The 23,327-nt window shown below is 40.2% G+C and overlaps 1 protein-coding gene across 1 annotated transcript in view; it reads right to left on the bottom strand.

The window, feature by feature from the left end:
- wdr70 (WD repeat domain 70) overlaps positions 1–23,007 on the bottom strand; it is a 42,666-nt gene extending 19,659 nt beyond the window's left edge. The window contains exons 1-10 of the mRNA XM_004538082.4: positions 22,876–23,007; positions 21,661–21,720; positions 21,462–21,545; positions 21,277–21,376; positions 20,922–21,141; positions 19,714–19,773; positions 19,104–19,237; positions 17,910–18,063; positions 13,706–13,782; positions 6,391–6,565 (exon numbers count right to left, since the gene is read on the bottom strand). Coding sequence (XP_004538139.1) covers positions 6,391–6,565; positions 13,706–13,782; positions 17,910–18,063; positions 19,104–19,237; positions 19,714–19,773; positions 20,922–21,141; positions 21,277–21,376; positions 21,462–21,545; positions 21,661–21,720; positions 22,876–22,900 — 1,089 coding nt within the window. The 5' untranslated portion in view covers positions 22,901–23,007. The remainder of the gene's footprint in view (positions 1–6,390; positions 6,566–13,705; positions 13,783–17,909; positions 18,064–19,103; positions 19,238–19,713; positions 19,774–20,921; positions 21,142–21,276; positions 21,377–21,461; positions 21,546–21,660; positions 21,721–22,875) is intronic.
- Between the last annotated feature and the right edge of the window lie 320 nt (positions 23,008–23,327).

Here is a 23,327-nt window from a genome sequence, read left to right as displayed (position 1 = left end):
ATAGCTCCACTTTCATTAATCCCAAACGGAATGCAAATAAATCAGTGGAAAGAGAATTGCAGAAACGCAGGCTTTAGACCAAAAAAAAGAGACGGATAAGGAATTTGAAGCACACAGTGTGGAAGACAGATAAGGCAGAAATATAGAGAAAAGCTGGCAAAAACTGCAGGAGAGAGTGGAGCGTGAGGTGAATGAGTGATGTACCCTGGCGATAACAGAAGGAAACGAGGCCATACTTCACTTCCAAAGTAAGTGGAGGGAAGTTATTAACTTGCACGAGACAGATAACACTGTTACCTTGGACTGTAGATAACGTGGATTACACTTCTTCAGGCCTCGGCCATTTAGTCTCTGTAGTCTCTCCTGGAATAATTTTCTGCTCCCCATCATCATTTTACTCATAGATTGCCTCTGACTTATTTCCATTTTTCTCCACAATTATCTTACAAATATCTGCCTATTCATTTTTTACTGCACCAAAATTGACTTGGTGGAAAGTGCGAAGCCAAGAGGTCAATTTAATACAGAAACTGGATTTTTTTTAATCTTATGCAAGCTATTTCAGTGCTAATAAGTAGCAGATAAAACATAACATATAATATGCGTAGCCCTTGGAAGACCCCATTTTAATCCTGCAATCACTTGCAATGACCATTGTGACTACTGAGCTTTGCAAATGGGCAATAGGGGCGTATCCAAACATGCATTCATGTAACTCTGCACCCATTCTATGGATGGTAACCACCAACTGGGTGGAGTCAGGACACTGTGAACAGGAGGCTTTTGCTCATGAACCGTTTTCTTGTAATTATCTTGTCTTAGCATGTTGCTCAGTTGCACACCATGAAATTAGCCAGCGGAGCAGATATGAACTGAGGCTCCTTTTAGGGGTTTGCAGGAAAATGTGCATAAGCGGTGCAGTCTCAGGGTGAGAACAAATGGCATCAAACATGTAAATATTACAACATAAATATTCAGCGAGGGGAAGGTGATGAAATCTTCTTTACATAACTCCACGAAAGAACTGCACAGATGTGCTTTTTTCCCATCTGAATCAACCTGTTCCGTGACCTCAAAATGCACAGCCGCAGTTTTCGTCAGCTCGACTAATAAGAAAAGTTATGAGTACTTGTTCAACCTGTGATGAATCACTCCGCGATGTGGTTTTTCTTTCATCTTTTCATCTGACATCTTTCTTTCTAAGATGAACACCATCTGCTGTAAGCACATGCTGTGTTTTGACCCCTTTCATGTCCTTTTGTTACATTATACTTTTGTCTGTGTGTTTTCTTTGAACTGAAAATACGTTTCAGCACTTCCTTTTGTCATCCAAACAAACAACCAGACAGCAGATAGGAAAACCCTTGCCTGAATCTGGAGTAAATTATCAAAAAATGAAAAGGAAAAAACTGAGAAAAAGATGCTAAATGGGTGTAAATATAAGACAGAGGTTTTTTTTTTCATAAATAGTTTATACAGAAACTGGGGGAAAGCAGCACCTTTAATACGTAGTTTGTGGTTGTTCTAGATGCATACTGCAAACATACACCCCCGTCAGCTATTTCTAGATCATATACTGCTGTTGTGAAAGCTTGAGTATTTATTTACTGTCCTGATGTTGGCTGGCATTAGCAGATGCCATTGCGTTTGCTTCCTGTGCTAATCTACACAGCCGGCCTGTGAAACCAGATTCTCGTACACTGTTTGAAACTTCACTCGTGCCTTGTGACATCCTCTGTAAGCTGTAGCCTCTTCTCCAGCCAGCAGGCACGAAGCTAAATGATTAAGATTTTTTTCAGAAAGCTAATGTGCGTATTTTTATAAACAGCATCCAGTAAATTATGAAAGTCTTCCATATATGCATGCACGTATGCGCGCACACATTCGGCAGCACGAGCTGATACATAGCTGAAGGAACACAGCATTGGGTTTCATCCTGAGCAGACTATGATAACAATCTACCGCAGCGCCAACTGTTCCAAATCACGCTATCAGAGCATTACATAAATACTGCAGGGCTCTTTATCTCAGCTCCTTTCATACTTTTACAACAGCACACCTGAAAGACTTGATGAACAGTGTTCAGTTAGTTTCACATCTCATTCTGACCTCTGTTACTCCCTGAGGATCGAGTGGCCAAACCACAGTCCTAACAGCTGCTCTGATCTTTCATGGAAATCAACAAGTGGTGGTGGCGAAGAGGTTCTAGATAATCCAAATGTTCGCTATGGTAAAGTAACTGTATTCCTCTATGTCTCAGTTACAAAAGGCTATAGATGGCAGGAATATTTTGCACATGCTTCTCTTTTCTTCCAAGTCCCTTCAAGGTCAAAAAAGGACACAACAATGAAAGCGTTGGCATTGCTTTCCACTTCTCTAACATCTTTTAGTGGACCTAGACTGTATGTATAAGACAGAGATAGTCTTGATGTTTTGAAAACTTACGTGATGAGCAACGGGTGGATCTGACAGTAATCTAAAAGCGAGTGACACTAGGGTCATAAATTCAGAGAACAAAATAAGCTATAGGCTTCTCTATAATGGGGATTTCTTTTTTTCAGTTAGAAGAGTTGCCTCCTGCTGGGTATTAGAAAGAATGCAGGTTTAAGGCGCTACCACAGTGGTTTCACTTTTCAGACATGTCTAATCGTCGATACACCGCCTATGAGAAGTCCCATATACAGCATAGTCAGACAGAGAATCAAAGTGTGTGGCAATGAGAAAAACAATGAGCAAGTCAAAATGACGGGACTAAGATATGACTAAGATGTCATAAATGTTTATGATTATGATGTCTCTAGAGTGCTTGGTGGATTTATTCATTTTTAGATGCTCTCACGTGTTGTCAAATCCTAGATCATTTAGAAACATGAGTTGACTTTAAGAGGTTCTGATCGCCTTTCCTAATTTATCTTTGAGCACCCACTGGATTTACTACTTTACAGTGAAAATACTATGTTCTGAAGGTGCGTTAATCAAACTTCTAGAGGACCCTGCACTGAGAGGTTCATGGCAGTAAGCTATTCAGTGGCATTTTAATAGCTTCCCTTGTAATCAGTGCTAATTTCGTTGACCAATACTTTTCATCACAGTTTTATTAATGACAATTTTTTTTCCTGGTGAAAGCAAGACGATAACTAAACAAAAGCTAATGCACAAGTTAAAAAAAGCTGATGAAAGGTGTTAACACTTTCATCAACGAGCAAAAACGAGAGGCATGCTGGAGAGACGAGATCCAATCGAAACTAATTAAATTGTGTAGAAAGGTGGGACGCATTTGGAAGTGATCCAATCAGAAGTGATGTCCTTCTATGGTAAGGTTAGATGAGCACATTTAATCTGTCCCCAGGAAACGGTACAACTATTTACTGTACTCCTTGTTTCTAATGAAAACTCAGCAAAATGTTAACGCTTTGGAGGAAGAGACGGGTGGACATAGGGACACATTTCACACGAAGCAGGTCTCACAGGTAAAAAAAAAAAAAAGTTTACACTCTATATTTTGGTCAACTGAATCAACTTTAGATTTAGTCTACTGTAATCTTATGACATTTAGTCTAATAAAATGAAACAATTCAGATGCTTAAATTATGAATAAAACTAAATGGCATTTTAATAAAAAAACAAACTATGACTAAAACAACCTCAAAATCTGTTGTCAAGATTAATGCTGCTTGTTTAACTTCCCAAACAAAAACCTGATCTATGCTATGAATTTTTAAAGGTCTTTTCCTAGTTTGAGGATCTCATCGGTATATTTGATGTCTCTGGCAAGACAAAAACCTTGACTTACTAATCATTAAGTAAGTCAATGTTCTCACACATGTAATAATGAAGTCAATAATGAACTACCTCTGAATATCTTTCTTTTCAATTAATATCTCTATTTCAGATCAAGTGGAAAACTAATTTCAGCTATGTTCAACTCCTACACTTACCAAACCGAAATCCACTTCTAGACAGAAAAAGCAGTGTTATAAGAGTGATTAATGGAATGAAATTGAGTCTGGACTCTTAATTACTTTTATATCAAGAGTAATATAAGATCAAAGTAAGACACAGCAGGACCAGCTTAACACTTACTGATTGCTCTTATTCAAAAGCTTGAAAGTGTGGCAGATTTTTTTTCTTTTTGCTTGCATATCTGATTCACCACCTAACCGTAATACTCTGCACTGTGTAGTTTTTCAAAACCACCTCTTTTGGGGTCCCACTTTGAAGTCTGGAAGCATGTAAGTTCACCTATGACGCCATAACATTCCTCAGGTCTCTGTGGTAATGTTTTGGAGCAAAAAACCTGGACCATCAATGCACCCAGTATCACAAAGTGCACATTACCTGGCAACCATTTAAATGCAGTCTTGCAATCCTGGCACCGACCCCTTTGGTCAGGGAATGAACATGCAATCACCCTCTGTGGCAGTGCACCGAACGAGACCTACTTGACTCCCATCGCAGGATCAATCAACTCATGTCGGGGTTCAAGAGCGCGATGTGTCACTCTCAATAGCTTCTCTTCAGACTGAGCCATAGATCAAGGTCATGTATGAGATTGATCATGATTGATCTGCCTGCATATTCTTGCCATGAGTAATAGTGGCAATACAACAGCAGATAGGCCTCATTTAAAAGCGGGGGGAGGGAGCAGCAATAAAAGCATCGGGAGGTCAACTCCTTTTTAGGCTTGTGGCTAAATTCGAGTCAGCAGCACAGGTTGCTGATTAGGGCAGAGGGCACCAACTAAATTCTTGAGCCATTCAGAGAGGACAGGCTCCAGTGGTCAGGAAACAGCCATGACTATTGTAAGCTGCTATGGGACGCAGGGTAAATATTTAGCTTGGAGAAGGAGGGGTAATAAATTTTGAGAGCTTTAACCCAATTGCAAAAAGCATGCTGCTGTGAGCAGCACAGGGGTGGGATGATGGGTGACTGGAGCAGAGAAGGGAGTCTATATAAAGTGGGGTTCATAGAAGCAAAGACTTACAATAGGAAAGCCGTTAGAGCCACACACAAAAAAAAAAATCATACAAACTACACTGTATTTGATTATGAAGCCGGTTGTTGGATTAATTAACATGACGACTACTTCCCATTTCCCTAATCTGGATAAGCTTTTATGCCCAATGAGTCTGTTCCAACTCACTCACTACAGCTTACTATTACTATTTCTGTTCTCACACAAAATAACAAAAGCATTCACCCCTGACCACAGATAGAGCTGAACAGATGAAAGGATATGAAGTGGAACAAAAAGAATTAGAGAACAAATGTACTGAAAAATAACTTATTATTCTTCAGATAGTTAAAATTAGACTTATACTGACAAATAGTCAAAAACTGTCCTTAAACTGGCTTCTATTAAGCAGTGTATATGTTTAATAGAAGCATAATGAATAATCCTTATTCAATTTTATGTTCAATCCTAAAATCTACGTTTTCAGCGTTTAAGGACTCTCTGATGACAAAATATCAGCCTATAATCTCCCAGAATGCAATGATGCCTGCTAAATTGATTGCTGTAGGTCCACTAAACTCTTTTTCCCTTTCTCATCTTGCCATCCATTCATGGGGGTAAATGTTTTGTGTGACTAATGAGAAGAACAATAAACTGTCAGATATGCCTTGTCGCCAATAAACAGGAAACAGCAGCATTTGGAGCCCAGGCAATGACATCACATCACTGCGACAGTCATGAAGGAGAAAAGATGAAGCAAATTAGTAAGACATTGAAGAATGTGTTACGGAGTAAGAATCAGTGAAAAAAACTTTCGAGTCACCCAAAAGATCTGATGGACGTCATGCTTTCTCAACCCTGAATGGAAGTCATTTTTATCAACAGTGTTGATTTGTCAAATAACTCAAATGAAAAGAGCCAAATAAGTGAGTGCACTGCTTGCCAGAAGCCAAGATCAACTATTACCTCAACGATGTGAATCTTGAGGAAAGGAATGTACACTTTGATCACTTAATTTCCTAATTACCTAATTAAATGGAAAATGTGCAGGGGGAAATTGTGATTGGGCCTCCCAGCAACTTTCATGTAACTCACCTCAATCATTAACCATCAGTTAATTCTGTTACATAAGTAGCTCTTTCAAGCCATTCTAGGGGAGAGGCTCTAGGGGGGTCATAACATGTGCTGGCTTTCCCCCAGTATCAACATCAGATCAAATATTTGATCACATCAATACTTCAGACTGGGCTACTTCCAGTTTAGACAAAAGCATTTTAAATTCTTTGGGCTTAGCGATTTGCCGACCTCTGACCTCTCTGGCCTGTGACCTGAGTCTCATGACTCTGTACTTGAGCCCATAAGAAAACAGACATCCAATGTTTACAATCCACTGCACATTGCCGGCGGCTGGCATGCGTTTGTGTTTTAAAACTCACACTGAGGTTTCTGTCCCAGATCTGGATAGTGCCATCTTGGCAGCCCGCTGCGATGAGCTTCCCGTCGCGGCTGTAGGTGCAGCATGTGGGGATGACCTTCTTACCCTGGAAGGAGCGAGGCTTGAACACAGACTTGTGCTTCTTCTCTGAATTGAGGTCCCATGTGCGCACAGTGCTGTGAACAGACAGATCATTTCATTTATCCTAACCCGGTTGTCATGAATCACTCAAAAAACGTCCGTCTCTCACAACATATTTGTTCTTTAACACCTGCATCCACCATAAATCAGAACTGTGGCGATACGGTGTCCCCCGTCATTTCGTGAAACTTTAGGTCAGGCAGCTCTGTGACGCAGGGTGAGAAGTTTTGCGAAGAGCAAAACAGTAGATCAGTCTGACAGGTACGTCTGAAGCGTCCATGAAGTCCTGATTCTCTTTCCTACATCTGCTGAACACATTACACAACCTGGAGCACTGAGAGTGGGGGTTTGAATGCAGACCCGTCGTAAAATACAAATGAGAGATTTCATTCCAAAACATCATAAAATGAGAGTAAAACAATAAGCCCTCATGGATACAGGTCAGTCTGTGTAACACTTTACAGTTCTTTCCTGGATCGAAACCAAAAATGAGCTTGAAACTTTCTGCGAAAGCACCATTAATGCTGTACGATCTATTCATGCTTTGAAGCTACATATGCTGTCATACAGAGGATAAACCTATTTATTGATTGATTTATCCACTAAAACTGCATAATGACAAATGTTGCTAGCTTAAAATTCAGAATGAGCATTCATCTAAAAAAAATGCAACAAAAATGCAGTTTTAATACTTACATTTTTGTACATTGCAAATAAATATAGAGTTTAAATGATGCTTTTATCTGCCTTTCTCCTTAATCTAGCTCTGCATCATCTCAGACTGATAAAGCAAAGATGGCAAAAAAATGATAACAGCACTAACTCAGGTGCCCACCAGTGATGAGACAGACTTCACCTCCCACATTTATTTATTGGAAGGGTGTTAGTACACATCGACATGCCAGCACCTCACATGCTCCCACCAACATTCGTGACAGACACGGTTCATCCAAATGTGTCTGTGAACCCACTGCCTGCTTTAGTGGGTATCTTGACCTCTGGGTCACGGGGTCAGCAGGGGAGTATAAACATACAAGCAGGGCTGCTACTAACAGCCAGGGAAGGATTCCACTGTGGCCGGCTACAAAATCACAGACACACACACTCAACTGTGTTTGGATAAGTCTAACAATGTGATACAAATGCCAGCTGAAGACATATGGTTTGAGTGAAAACCTGCAAGGGTCAAATAAAACTCTGATGCATAGTTGTGTTTAAATCCACATAACATGAAAGCTGTTAAATCACAGAAAAGAAAAAATCCTGCTGGGAAAAAAGTGCAAAGGCCACATGTATAAAATCATATTTTCCAATGCAAACTGGAGGCTTCTGCACTGTACAGTAAGCTGTTTACACAGCAGATTTCCATGTGTATGTGTGTGAGTGAGGGATAAAGAGCGATAGCCACAAACTCAGTGACATATTGGTCCACCTGCTGCCTCACACAGACATCTCAATTCTGTTTACAGGAGACTGTGGGCGAGTGTCAAGCCAACAAAGACAACATGACCTTTCATGTACCACACAAAACCTGGAATGGTATTTATCATAAGAAACTCTTTCCAAAACATGGCATTGCTGGCTGTCAGAGGGATAGAGCAGAGAGGCTGGAGCCCACCAGTGCTGAGCAGAGCGTAAGTGATGGGGAAAGACTGCACACAGTCACTTGTCGGGAGTAAGATGCTTGTGGGAAACTGAGGGCTATCTAAAGGGGTTCATTTTAGTTTTAACCTCCTAAGACCCGAACTCTTCCACTGCATGCATTTTTAATTTCTCTTTGATATTTGGGCATATTGGGGCCCAATGAATGTAAAAACAAAAAATTACCAGATTTTTTTTTTACCTTATTTTTGTTTTTAAGAAAAATAAGAGCCACATATGAGTATATCCGTTTAAAATTTTGATAGAACAGTAGCAGTATAATGTCCTTGTAAGTGGATATTGGGCCCTTGTAGAGCAAAATTCAGTATTTTGGTCTAAATAACCCAAAATGGATGGTTGGGGGAAGGGGATAACAGGTATATATTAAAAAATGATACACAGCATGAACAAAAAACATTAGCAGGTAATAACATTGTCATTTCCCATTTCTCAAAGGCCTGTTTTCCCTTCAATCAGCAGCCCCATTTTCTTGCACAAATGCTTCACAGGCAGAGGGGTGAATGCAATAAAATGAGACCCATTCAACCTCAGTCATGCATGTGCACTTTACGAGGTAGCACAGTCGTTGACACATCAACTGAGGAGTGACAGCTCCCTAGGCCTCGGGTTTTATCTGTACATCAGGTTATAGGCCCAGTGGGGGTGACGGCTGCTAGGATCACCTTTCCAGATTACGGGATGAAGAAGAGAGACGGAAAAGAAGAGCGTTCGTCTTGTTTAAGGTTGTTTATTGGTCGAATTCCAGTGATAGACTGAATTGCCTGTTTCCTGGTTGACTGACTAACTGGGGCTCTGTTATGAGAAAGGAGGATTAGGAGGGAAGATGCTCAATCTTCCATCACAGCTAAAGAAGATAACAGAGGGATTTAGGAGGCATGCACACAATTGTACCCAAGCAATGAATCAAAAGGAGGAAGATTGTGGCCATTGTGGCACAGATGGGCTGTGGGTACAGTGACAGACTCATTCACAAAACTTCACAACATTTTCACAACATTGTTTCTGCTCAGTAGCAAGGCGGGTGAGACCATACACTACAAAAGGCAAAATGCCTAGAAAAATATCTCTTGAGCTTGAGTCAAGGCAGGTTTTCAGATTTAATCAAGCAAAGGTGTGATAAGTTGCGACCCAGTTCGCTGACAAAAGAAACAAACACTGTATTTCACAGCTCTCACAGTAAAAAACTAGAGGCTACTGTCAGTCAAAAATTCAGCCATGGCTATAAATTGAACAAAAAGGATTAATGCACTCCTTAAAGCTATGGTATGTGCATTCGTGGGCAGAATATGGAACACTTGCAATGTAAGGTGGGAAAGAGTTAGCTAGCAGATCATTACATGAAGGAACCTTTTAAAAACAAGCGCGTTCATGCTCACAGGTGTACACACGGGTGCTCACACACACAAACTACACCCTTTTTGGCTCCTACCACAAAGCACACTGTGTGCTGTCGATCTTACGTGCTGCACAATAATGTTTAATATTTAGTATTTACTGTTATATTCCCATATATCATCATGATGTTGTTTATTGTATTGCTCTCGTTTTCTTCTGCTTGTTTACTTTTTTCATTCTCAACAGGTGAAACTAAAAAAGTATCTATTGTTAGCTAGTGTTTTCTCTTCTGGTTTTTTTTTTTTATCTCCATACAGGTGATCCAGGTGTTTTGTTTGTTTTTCTTTTTTTTCTTCCCCCCTTTCTCACCATCTCTTCTCCCCTCTATTTTTCTTTCCCTCCCTCTCTTTCTTTCATTCTTTCTCCCTGTCCTATCCCCCAGTCATGTCTGTCCCGTCTTTAAAAAGCGAAAATAAAATAAATACATAATTATAATAAAGGTCAATCAAATGGACCAATATAGAAAGGCCATGATGATCCACTTGGTAAAGTAAATCCACTTGGCATCTTTCTTGGCCTTCAGACAACAATTCTGAAGGCTAAAGATCCAAACGGGACAGGCAAAAAAAAAAAGGTGGGAAAGAGTTGGAGATGTGCTGGACTGTGGATGAACCCATCCAGTTCAGTGAATTGCCCCAACATGCTCACCCACACTTTGAGGAGTCATTCCTCATATGTCATCCATTTAACTCTCCTTTCCTTTAAAATTGAAAGTAAACTATTACCAAGGGCACTGATAAGCAACTGACTTGCTAATTCGTCAAGATCCGAGTGCTAGAGATGATCAATTAGCGCTCACAGCAGACAAAAGCAGAGAGAGGGAGAGACAGAAGTACGGCCTTACACAAAAGTACCATTCTCGCAAAACAAGATGAATTACTACCACAATTTATCCATGCGTTAAATCACAAATCTGCTTTATGTGACTTTGTGTTTGTCGATGCTCTCTAGTATGACACATTTCAAATCAAATGTTTAGTTTGAGCACATGACAAAGACAAACAATTTGTCAGCAGTAAAAGGCCCTGCCATGTTGTCCTCTGGGTCTCCTTGTATACAGCTACACATCCAAGTCCAGCTGCAGCCCTGACAGCAGGCCAGCGCGAAGGGAATCCCTGGCATTCAAACCTCCTGGAAACATTCCTCAAATTGTGTGTATTTGTGTGTACACATGCTCGAGTGTGCTTCAAGACTCGACAGAAGTAACATGTGGGCCCAATTAGAACGTCGCCATTTGTCCTGTCCTCTGTGCTCCACTGGCTGAAATTTCAGTCGCAAAAAAAGGAACATAACATGGATTTTTAACCTTCTCCTAGGCACTATAAAACTACGTACGTAAAGCCAAGAATCACCAATGTCCTATCCTTCAAAACAACAACACAAATCTTTCCAGTGTTATACTTGGTAAACTGTTTTATGCCATGTGGTTAGTTAAGTGTTAAAGATTTGGTGCATTAGAAGTTTTTAAAAAAGCTCCTAATATACACCAAGTCAGAGCTATATTTTAACTTTTTTACTACTTCAAGATCAGCCCTGCCAAAGAAATACTTCCACTGAGAGTTAACCCAGCAAGTATTGCTTTCACTTTCTTGGAAATAAAATCTGTGGCTTTCAAACATTCACCAAAGACTCAGACGCAGTTAAAGTTGCTTCATACTTGTGCGGTTTGTTCCTTAGGATCAAACATGAATACTGTTGGAAAACACTGTTTCATTTTACAACTGCACGCTCTCAAACAGAATGACAGAAGAATGTGAAATGTTGACACACACAGCGCAACACTTTTCACTGACTGACTCGATTTGCACAGTTCTACTGAAGCCCTATTCAAGCCACAGTTTCTGAGAACACCCTGCTGCTATATTATCAGTACTTCCCTCTCATCCACTTCCTCCCAGGAGGGGAAAAAAAAGTATGGGTTAATGAAATCATTCAAGGCGCTGGGAGGTAGCCCTTAATGAATGAGATTCCACACTACTGGGGGATCTTTAATTAAGAAGCTGGGCGGTCCAGTGATCATGCTTAATAACCTATTCAAGTAAACACAACAAAGAGCCTCTAACTAGGCAGAAAGACCTGGAAAAGCCTGGATGTTGGTCTAATATTGAAGCAGACAGACAGCAGCTGACAGCCTCTCATACTACTGGCCAACTGCTGGCCCATTCTCAAGACGTCCACTGACTACCGCCTGGCCCCTGTGCAGAATCCATACTTATTCACTAAAGTGAATGGAGTGGATGGTGAGACAAAGAAAAGGAGGAAGACTGTCCTTAATAACTGAAGCATTAATAATCCATGATGAAAAGCATAGTTGTCTATAAGGTTTCAGTGATGGTACTGTGTGTTTCACACCTTCATGGCAACAGAACAGTCTCATTAATGTAGAAAGATCCATAGACAGTTAGATCCTCGACAAACCATCTGTGATGTTGTAAATCACTGAGTAAACCCACATAAATTAAAAGTGAGCAAACGAAAGGAACTAATATGAAGGGACAGCCTTCCAAATTATTATAGCCTGAGTCAAGCAAAAAAACCCACAAATATATATTATTAATATTTACCCTATTGTGGCAACTGTAGTTTAAGCAACTTATCACACATATCGCAATTTTAAGCATTCTTCTGCAAACCTTGTGTGCTTAAAGTTATCTGTTTAGGACTTGTAGTAACATGCAGTTTGCTCCAAAGCAACAAAAAGGAATTTTTGATTGAAAACATTGTAGGTTCAGGGACAGTGTGTCCACCAATAAAGTGAAATTCTGCACCAAGTTGCAAAGCACATTACCAACACAATAAGGTGGGAAAATGTAACCAGGAACAACCTCCTCCACCTGTAAATCAACATAGCCACCCCCCCCCCCTTTTCTGTCTTTGCCACATCTCTGAGACTCAGCTTGCCACACCGACTGGGTCTGCTGCTGTGAACCTCTCCCGCATGCAGCCCCTCTGCCTATGAATGGCTCCCTGTGCGCTCCTCTCTGCTGCTCTCCTGTTAGCTGGCCAGGAGAAACACCCAATGCTAACGTGCCAGGGGAGGATTTCCAGAGCCTCAATGAGAGCTAATTAAACCAACCTCCACATCTGGGGGAGCAGTAACACTGGTAAACACTGGGCTGCGGGCTGCCCGCAAAGTCGGGCCCTTGTTTCTCCTTAATGATGATAGCCCTAGGTGTCTCTACTGCTGTCTGTCACACTCTCTTAGACTCATCAATGTGCTGTAGCTTAGTCATACTCTTTGCCTTACAAATGTTCCCGCACACCTATACACAGGACAAAGAATTACAGCTTCTACAGGTTTAGTGCTGATTTAAGGATGTCGCTGACTGTTAAAACTCTGCGGTCTGAAGCAAACAATATAAATATCTGTGTATGACAGCGGTTGATCTGGTCTAAATCACTGCATACAAATAAAGGGCTCCATTTGGACAACATCCAGTATAAATATGCCATGTGCAAACACACAGCTATGAGGCCATGCTACAATCTTCAGAGGCATAGTCTGGATTAGAGGACTCCCTGCTGGTGACGGAGGGGATGAGAGCGAAGAAAAGTCTGTTCGGTGAGAGCATTACTTTGAAAATCCGACAGTAAGAATTACTAAATATAATGCTGGACATTAATTTTGTATCAAAGAGGTGTGGCCTATGTATGATGGGTGTCACTGTGCTATCAGCAGTGCTCTGAAGATGAGAAAGGGTATTTCTCACTGACTGCATACTCTTCAATGTCCTGGGGGACTTTCTCAATGATTATTACTATAAATGGCACACGCTGGTTTGTAAAACAGAGACTCCTTGTTATGCCTGTAAATGAAGTGTACAGGAAAGTAACCAGTTATTGTTTAGAAAGACCAGAGGCTTGTTTTCATTTAAAGAGATAAAATCAGCCAAGATCAAAACTCACTATACAAAATACACATGCTTGGTGAGTCACAAAGAGATTAGGCCCATCTAAAAGCCATTTCTGTTTTCTCCTCCCTGAAAATCAAGACGGCTCACTGTGAAGCTTAACAACTGGATGCACAACATGTGCAATGTAACAGCGCGAGAAAGACAACGGGGGCGTGGAGGCTTCTGCCTTTAACTCAAAGCTTACAATGCTTGGTTAAAACTTACCCATCATTGGAGCAGGTCATGAACTCTTCTTTAATCTTGGGATGCCAGCACCCACAATTAAGCATAGCTGTGTGGCCCTGAGAAAAAAAAGAGCATAAAGTGAAAATAAACAAATGCACACTTTTAACAAGCACTAAAATGACCCAATATCCTGTGGCTGGCTTCCAGTGGCTTTATTTATTTTGGATCCAGTGCACAGCAGATATTGAGTTTCCTTTTCTTCACAGCAGTTTTTAAACACTTTATATTCAAGGGCAAGCCACAGAAATAGTAGCTAGCATGTGCTGTTAGAAACTTGAAAGGAGATTAAGACATATTTCGTAATCGTGCGTACAAATAAAGAGTAAAGACAGCTGTTGTTTTTCCATTTTGGCAAAACTTGCAACACAAAAGGTCAGCAGATAATTAATCCGATGGTGAATTTTCCAGCACTGTGCATTACAAATGTGAGTCCTTTATCCATATCCTTAATTAGGTTACACTGTAATACATTGACTTTACATTAACGTTCGGATTTCCTCGACATAAGTCTCACTTTACAACTGTGCTAGTGAACTCAGAGGCCCTGGAACAGTGAGCTCTTTGCTCTTTGTAACTTCTACACATTTCCTCTGCTGGAGAGTCATGTGGAGAATTACTCATAACAAATAACTTCAAAGCAGTATAACCCAGAGAGAGGCCTCTCTGGCTGCCAGGTCAGAGTGGAACACTTCAGTGTGCTGCGAAGGGGCTTCAGACAAGACATACTGCTATTTGACAGGATGCTCAAGAAGCAGAGCCTTGCATGAGCAGAAGCTGACCAAATGGCATTGGTATGTGTGGATCAGGAAGAGGGCCTGTCTGTTCACTGTCAAATACTTTAACAACACACCATATTAATAACTGATTAAGAATAATTGCATATGACCTGCTGTTTTATGACTAAAAAGAACTACAAATTGCTAAGCTGTTAAATTTTATGGTAAAATATGCACTCGCTATATGATCAGGAAAGTACAAATGGTCCGTGAAGCCCCTCACTAATTCCCTCCTCTGTGCAAAAACAGCAACCTTCAAAACAGCTTTGCATGAGTGTGAAAAAGGCACTAGCTTCCTTTAAAAAAATCAGATTCATCCTTCTCCAAGTGTTCAAAGCATAATGCATCACTGAAAACAATGTCTTTTTTTTTTTTTAAATTAGCGCAAATGTCATCCCAGAAGTAAAAGACAACTTTTCATGTAAAGGAAAAAAAATCTGCTTTTTCACAGGGTTTAATGGGATACCTTAGTGTCATGCAAGAAGCTCTCACCTGCAAGGCGTAGGGTCTGTGGTTACTCAAGTATGGGTAAGGTAATATTTTTAAGCAGGTAACTGGAGAAGAACTTACCACTGGCATTGAGAGTTAGGACAATAATCTCAAACTCATCTACAGTGGCTTGCAGAAGTATTCGGCCCCCTTGAACTTTCCCACATTTTGTCACATTACAGCCACAAACAGGAATCAATTTTATTGGAATTCCACGTGAAAGACCAATACAAAGCGGTGCACACGTGAGAAGAGGAACGAAAATCATACATGATTCCAAACATTTTTTACAAATAAATAACTGCAAAGTGGGGTGTGTGTAATTATTCAGCCCCCTTTGGTCTGAGTGCAGTCAGTTGCCCATAGACATTGCCTGACGAGTGCTAATGACTAAATAGAGTGCACGTGTGTAATCTAATGTCAGTACAAACAGCTGCTCTGAACACACCATCCCCACTGTCAAATATGGTGGTGGCAGCATCATGCTCTGGGGGTGCTTCTCTTCAGCAGGGACAGGGAAGCTGGTCAGAGTTGATGGGAAGATGGATGGAGCCAAATACAGGGCAATCTTGGAAGAAAACCTCTTGGAATCTGCAAAAGACTTGAGACTGGGGCGGAGGTTCGCCTTCCAGCAGGACAACGACCCTAAACATAAAGCCAGGGCAACAATGGAATGGTTTAAAACAAAACATATCCATGTTTTCAACGGGCCAGTCAAAGTCCAGATCTAAATCCAATCGAATTTCTGTGGCAAGATCTGAAAACTGCTGTTCACAAACGCTGTCCATCTAATCTGACTGAGCTGGAGCTGTTTTGCAAAGAAGAATGGGCAAGGATTTCAGTCTCTATGTGCAAAGCTGGTAGAGACATACCCTAAAAGACTGGCAGCTGTAATTGCAGCAAAAGGTGGTTCTACAAAGTATCGACTCAGGGAGCTGAATAATTACGCACAATCCAGTTGCCAAGTAAATGAACGCATCTCTTAGGACTTTAAGGTTTCTCCTTAAATTAGAAAAGAAAAATGCAATTCTTTTAATTTAATGAAACATTTTTTCCTAATTCTGGTGTAATCATCAGAAAGCAATGGAAAATTACTCTTCTCCAGTAACTGCATTATGCTTCTCAGGTTCACAACAACAACTTGCGAAAGACTAAAAAACAGCAGATATCGATAACAAAAGTAAGCGCAAAGAATTATAATGACAAACAGACAAGAACGGATGGGCAAGCCCAGTTTTTTATTATCACAATTTCCTTAGGCCAGAAAAGTGTCTGTGTTAGTGTTTACATTTGGGAATACTGAAAGAATAAGAAGAATAGTTTGTGCAAAAATTGGAACTAGTACGAAAATTATTTTCACCTGCTGATGGAAATTTGTCTTGTCTATAGTATTTATTCAGAGAAGTATCACTGACAGCAATACATATTCAGGGAGACAGAAGCAATACCATGTGATCATACTGCATGTACATACAGTGCAGGCCTGCGTGTGACAAATCTCTGCACACAGTGGGGTTAGTTAGGAAGGAAATTAGTTTTTGTCAACAGAGACAGAATAAAAGCAAGGACTTAATTATCACATAAGACACAGCTAATTGACTGGGACACCGTCACCCGTCCAAAACGCATTTTCACTGAACCAAACTCCCCCATCAGCACCAGATGTGACCGTGCAGGACAAGAATGTAGTACATCAAGGAAAACACTATTTGCGATCAATGGGCCTTCACTTCAAGTAATTCATATGGGTGGTATAAACCATGTCTAAATGCAGTGCAGCAGGCACAGATGCTCATTGACTACCAATATGGCCTTTCTTAAACACAATAAAATCCAAACATGGACACTCAATTAGGATCCTTCTTTGTAGATTCAGGTATGTGCAAGAAATGAACCGCGACAGTCCCGAAAGCATGTGTTCCTCTCTTCCTGAGTGCCGCTGGCTTCTCACACAGCACACACATCGTTATCCCCACATACAAAAACAAAACCAACTACACATTGCTACCATTATGCACTGGCAGGGTCAACCCACAGCGCAGAAGAACTGATCGTCCGCTGCATGTTTGGAATTAGCAGTGAATCCTGGGTAGACCGCAGTTGCTATAGAAATGAAAACACGAATACCTGCAACATTCTAGAGTATTACAACTTGTACCATATTTTTTTAATAAGATTTTACTATGATTAGGTGTGATTTTACTCTCCGAGATAAATGCTGAAATCTCAGAATACTTCGGCATCACAAAAGTTGGAAGTTGGAGTAGAAAATATGGGCTGTTAGATGATCAGTCACATCTGCAGTATTACAATCTGGCTTCAAAGAGAAAATCAAGGGGGCAGTGAAATGATAGCAAAATGTATCGTAAACATCTATAATAATAACCAGACTGACACAGTGATTCTGCATGCTTACAAAATGCGATAAAACAACAGACAGGGAGTTGTTTTTCTTCATTATCGGGGTGTGATGAAGACTTTTTAGTGGATACATGTAGGTCGCTTGCTCCAACTATTTTATAATTTTATCATGTCTATTAAATATTTTTATAATTCTAACCAAGAGAGTGCCTCAGGAAATCTCTTGGTTAGACTTGCACTTGTTGAGTTGTTTCGCCGTACTGATGAGCACCTGTTTTATGTCATTTACAGAGCCACGCAGCACTTTCTTTTTATTTATATTTTCTGAAGAACAAATTTTTCATGACTCAGATTAAAGCAGATGTGGAAACTGTAACAATGGAGTTACTTTTTGGCATAACGTGTGGCGTTTGACTGCAGTGAGCGATTATTACTGACATTTCTAGTAAACTTGTGTGTTCTTGGCTTCATTGCCACTCGTCTGATCCTCTTAGAGCGCATTGTTATTGTTTCGTTAGATTTTATTGTAGAAACTGACAGTCAGCAGTTTGGCATACCTTTGTGTTAGCCATATCCACAATGTACTGGTCTCCTTTCACACACTCCATGACACTGAAGCCATCACGGTCCAACACCTTGGCCTGTGCATTGCCCGAAACCACCAACATGACATCACCGGTGATGCTGTACTGCAGGGCCTTGATCTGATGGCTGAGGAGACACAAAAACAGCACAACAAAGACTGCTTCACTAAAACATTGTTATATAAGCTTTTAATTCTTCACTTTTTCAGGCACAAATAAACACCAGATAATTGCAACTATACGACCAAAACATCTCAACATCTGATGTACCTGATTATTTGTATGACTGGCCTACAACAATAAACAAAGACACCCAACTATAACAACAGCAGAATATTTCTAATAAAGTGTTTTTAAAGCATAAAAAAACAAAGCTTTCACAGAGAAAATTATCCACTGATAAAAACTGATGTTTTAAAAATAGGGGCAGGGTGCTGACATTGCGAGGTTAATGTGCAAATGCTTATTAGTCTGGAACCTCTCAGTTCTGCTTGGAGCATTATCAAAGGGCAAACCCTACAAACAGTTAGAGCAAAGCGAAGCGAGAGGTAGCAATCAGCACTGGAAAAATGTAAACATACTACAGTATTCACTAAAAATAACCCACCCCGTTTTAGATAACCGCTTCTGATTGGTCGAGCAAGGGCAAGACCAGGTGGAAATCTGTTTGAATGTGAGATCAGCTGCTTTCTGTCAGAGCAAATGAAACATGAGCCCTCAGATTCATCCAGTTCCCAGGCCGAGGAAGCTTCAACAACTTTCTATATGAAGCCCGGCTTGTTAGTAAACCAAACAGACTCCTAGATCACACTGTAATCAAATTAAATGTAGCGTTAATAAGGGGAAACCTGCTCCAGCTCAGCCCACTGCTTCCCAAAAGCAAAAAAGAATTTGATCTTTGATGATGGCTTTAGTTAAACACGGAGTAAACACACATGCAAACACACAAACAGACACATATCTTAACCATCTGTTCTCAAAAGGCTCATTTTGCATGAAAACAGAGGATGTCGCAGAGTTAGCATGAGGTTTGGTGATGTGTGTGTGTGTGTGTGTTTGTGAAAGTGTATACACTCTGGCACATGGAAATGCAGTCAGTGTAGTGGATGTTTACATGAAATTAATTATTGAACACATGTCAAGGAGGTGTGTTGCTGTTCTCAGTACCACTCGCAAGGCTGCAGAGATCTGAAGGCCTGCAGAGCCTGGTCCATCCCAGCAAAATCCCAGAATCGAACATCATAATCATATCCACCAGACACCAGGCGGGCTCCAGAGGGGTCCAAGCCAAGAGCCGACACCTGAGGAAGCAGTTTGAAAACCAAGAGACAACTTATGAGCCTGTACAACTCAGAAAGCAAGCCGCTGCTGATTACTAGTTATAACACTAGAAATCTTTAACAATACAGTCATGTTGGCTTTGTTAAAAGGCACAGAAATAAATACAACCCAAATATTTTAAGTTTATTCTTCAATAATTTAGAACTAAACTGTTTAAAAACTGAAAAAGTGCTAGATCTGGATACCAGACTAAACAAAAGCAGAAAAGTAACAGCCTCACAGCTGCTCTTTTGGCTAAAATCAGTGAGATAAATGTTAACTGAAAATCCAATGAGAGGCCTCCGAAACCAGATGTTTGTGTGTGTGTGCGTAATATAAGCAAAAGTTGTACTGTTTACAAGCTTGTGATAAAAATAGAATTTTATTCAATGTCAACTGAGAATAGAGTTGTCACCAGCTCTAATTACTGGCTGGGTGTTAGAGGCGAAAGCCTTACCGTTTTAGTGCCATGCTGCAGCGTGATCTCATGAGTGTCTGGAATTTTTTTCACTGGATTCTGGGACAGAAAGTTGACATGAACGTGAGGAAAAGGCAAAACAACACAAGTCTATATTATGTCAATTGATCAAAGTGCAGCAATATGTATGATATTTTTACATTAACAGGTTGTGAGTCTAAGACATTTAACGACAGAAGTCATATTTGTAAATGGTTGGAATCTGACATATTGTGTAGATAGTACTTTCCTGTAAAAAGCAATACACACATTCTAAAAATCCTTCTAATTAAAAATTCAGATATTTTAGGTGTCATTGTCCTTTTGGTAATGTAAAGAAAACAAATGAAAAAAGCACAACTAAGAAAATAGGCAAAAAGTTCACCTTTTATCGTGTACAGTGCAAAACTAACAATGTTAATCTTTTCTCCTGCTGCCATCTTGTGGTTGGATTTTTTTTTAAAACCTCAAACACAGAACACAATGTTGGTTTTATATGTCGAGATTGTGATCTGTCACAGTAGGAAAATCACACTATAAATTGGCTCATAGTGAAAAGAGCTTTGAGTGGTCAGTATCAATGTAAAAGCACTGTGGAAAAAGCCAGTCCATTCCATTCTTCAGTATCTGGGTCCTGTAACTGTGCATGCTATTTCACCGTTCAAATAGCTATTCATTGTTTATTTTTATTTACTTTTATTACCCTGCAATGATAATAAAATAGTTCTTTTAGCGACACAGAGACGAGGTTAAGGGAATGTAACCAACGCGGAAATCCAAAAATTCAGCAGCTCATAGCCTAGTGGCAATTGTGCCACGTATAAGGAGAGAGCTGATTGGCTGAAAAGTTATCTTGTACAGGAAGAGAAACAAGAGCAGAGTTCACACCAAAGAGGAAGAGCAGCTTAAAAAAAATCAACATCTTCATAGTTTTTAACTCTTGGATAATTCATGGCAAGCTAAATAATGCAGAGCGCATGCACAAAGAAGGGTAACTCACAGTACACAGCTACAACATGGATCTGCAAAGCGCTGTATAACACTTATAGACTACTAACATACCACCATGGCCCAACATTTACTGAGAAAATCTTGTTTTCTTAATGAGCAAGAAGAAAGTCAACACTTTAGACAGACTAAGTGTAATCAGATATATGTAGTATGCTGTAATTCACAGCCTACTAAGAGATTGTATAATTCAGACATACATCATCGTCGTCATCTTGTGCCTCTCCTTCTTCATCATCGTCATCATCACTGTGAGCCGTGCTGCCTGTGTAACCTGGTGGAAGAGGTGGCCCTACGTGCTCATCATCATCATCATCGCCCTGCTGAGCTGCATGCTGAGGAGGCACCGGTGGCCCGATAAGCTCTGAGTCTGAATCAGAATCTGAGCCACTGTCACTGCTGCTGTCGCTCTTCTGGACTCTAAAAATGATAAAAAATAAATAAATGAGCTTTGTCAGACAAAGCAAAACATATTGTACACTTAAGTAGACAAATTGGAAGCCAGAACAGATGTAACAGTCAGTTAAGGATAAAACCTCATAAATGCCTCCCTACCTGGAAGAAGCAGCTTTTCCTCTCTGACTCTGGACTGACGGTTTGACTGACTTGGAGCTCTCCCCCTCCTCCTCCATTTCTATCTCCTTCTGCCGCTCCTCTAAGGACGCAACGATTCCAAATGCAATTAAACTCATCATGACTCCTAAGCAGGGTTATCACATTGCCAGTGATGAAACACTTACCTATCACACGCTGACTCCTCTCGATGGCTGTTCGCCGGGTCTGCTCAAAAATGGCATCAAGATCAAATGTGCGGGCTTTCTTACCTGGAAGATAAAAATAAAACTCGATGTATGACTGCAACAACTCAAATTGTCACTTTATCAGAGAATACTTTTTTTACGTTTATATTTTCTGACAAGTGTGCTGGACTACACATACCAAACCCAGAGAATCCCATGACAGATGCAATGTCTCCATCGTCACTCGTCTTGCCTGTTGCTGTAAAAGAGGTCAGTGCCTTGTTTACAGTGTTAGACTCCATAGTGACAATTTCCTTTTCAGATCGCTTCAGAATGCTTAAAAATGAAAAGTAATTCAATTTGGGAGGGTTTCTGTTTTCCTCTGTAGAGCAAAGAACAGCTTCAACATCACTTGTTTCAGTGAGATTAGGCAGACCAGGAAAAATACTGGGGTTACACAGACCTCCCAATTAGTAGACTCCACAACTAACTCCTGAGCCACTGTTCCTGTAGGTGTAATGTCCAGGTAACCCAGTGGTTTTATCCATATAGTGCATCAACCATTATATGGCTATGAAAGACATATATGTTGAGAGAGCATCTCTAACTCTATTGTTTATGCTTTGTTTAATACTCCACACTAGCAGCGTACACACGGATGAACAGAGGTATCCTCCTATGTCTACTCTGAATGTTCCAGTAATGTACAGTATTTCAATCAATAACCCCATCCTTTCCCTTTTCATTTATCATGATGTAAGACATGTAAACAATGTCAGTTCGTATGCCAATATCCCTTAAAATCTGTCCCATTATTAAAGACTGGTTAAGGTACAATTATTTTATGTAAATTGGGACATAACTCTACATAAACTACGGACTATGGGGCTGTGAAAGCTAGCAAGCAAATAATCATGTACAAGAAATACTGATACCGACACAACAACCAATTTCCATATTGGCATGGAATTCATTCCGGGATTTATATGTAGGCTTCCGATAAGTGTGTTTAATCCACTTCAAATGCAATACAATATGAAAATACGTATGCTGTCCTCATTCCAGCTTACACAAAAAGATTTACAACTAGCAGTAGCTGTTCGTTTTTCCCCTTTTAAAGGGTAATAAGGATAAGATCAAAAGGGATAAAATGGGGGTAAATAAATGTGTGAACGTTGACAACAACTCGGCGTTTCAAATTATGCTATGGGAAACAGATCTCACATTATAGAAAACATTAGTTAAGCTAACAAATAAGCTAACAAAAAGAGCAACGTTGTCCATTTCTTCACATGTTGTGTTACTAAATTAATTTCACTAAGAACTCAGGACAGAGTTTATTGTAAGTGGTCATTCATGTTTAAAATTAACATAGTGTCCGGCTTACAGATAGACAAAGGCAAAAAGTTCCTACCTTCATCTCCTCTTTTGGAATCCATGTTTTCAAATACGAACGTTACCTTTGACCTCCGGACGTTCTCGTTGTACGTCTGCTGTGCGGCTCGCAGCGCCGCTGCTGGTGTGCTTCGGTATGACCTTGTTTTGATAAACCAATAAGTTGTCCAAGCCAATAACATATAAAGTAATAATATTTATCTCAGAACAAAGCATCGATGAAACAGAGGAGCTCACAATTCTTCTAATGTTCGAATTCATTGCAAACACTGGATTTATTTAGGGTGCATTTTTGTGGATCCATTGTAAAATAAGCTTTAGGAGAAGAAAGTCACCGCTTGTTAAAGGCTCATCTCACATTTGCTTTAAAAAAAATTTAAAAAACCTATGTTGATAATGCCCAACACTTTTGGGAAAATATTCTGTGGACTAATGAGACAAAAGCTGAACTTTTTGAAGATTTAAGTCCTG

The sequence above is a fragment of the Maylandia zebra genome, linkage group LG7 (assembly GCF_041146795.1).
Source record: "Maylandia zebra isolate NMK-2024a linkage group LG7, Mzebra_GT3a, whole genome shotgun sequence".
NCBI lineage: Eukaryota > Metazoa > Chordata > Actinopteri > Cichliformes > Cichlidae > Maylandia > Maylandia zebra.
Note: the sequence above shows the minus strand (reverse complement) of the source record. Positions and strands in the feature narration are given on the sequence as shown.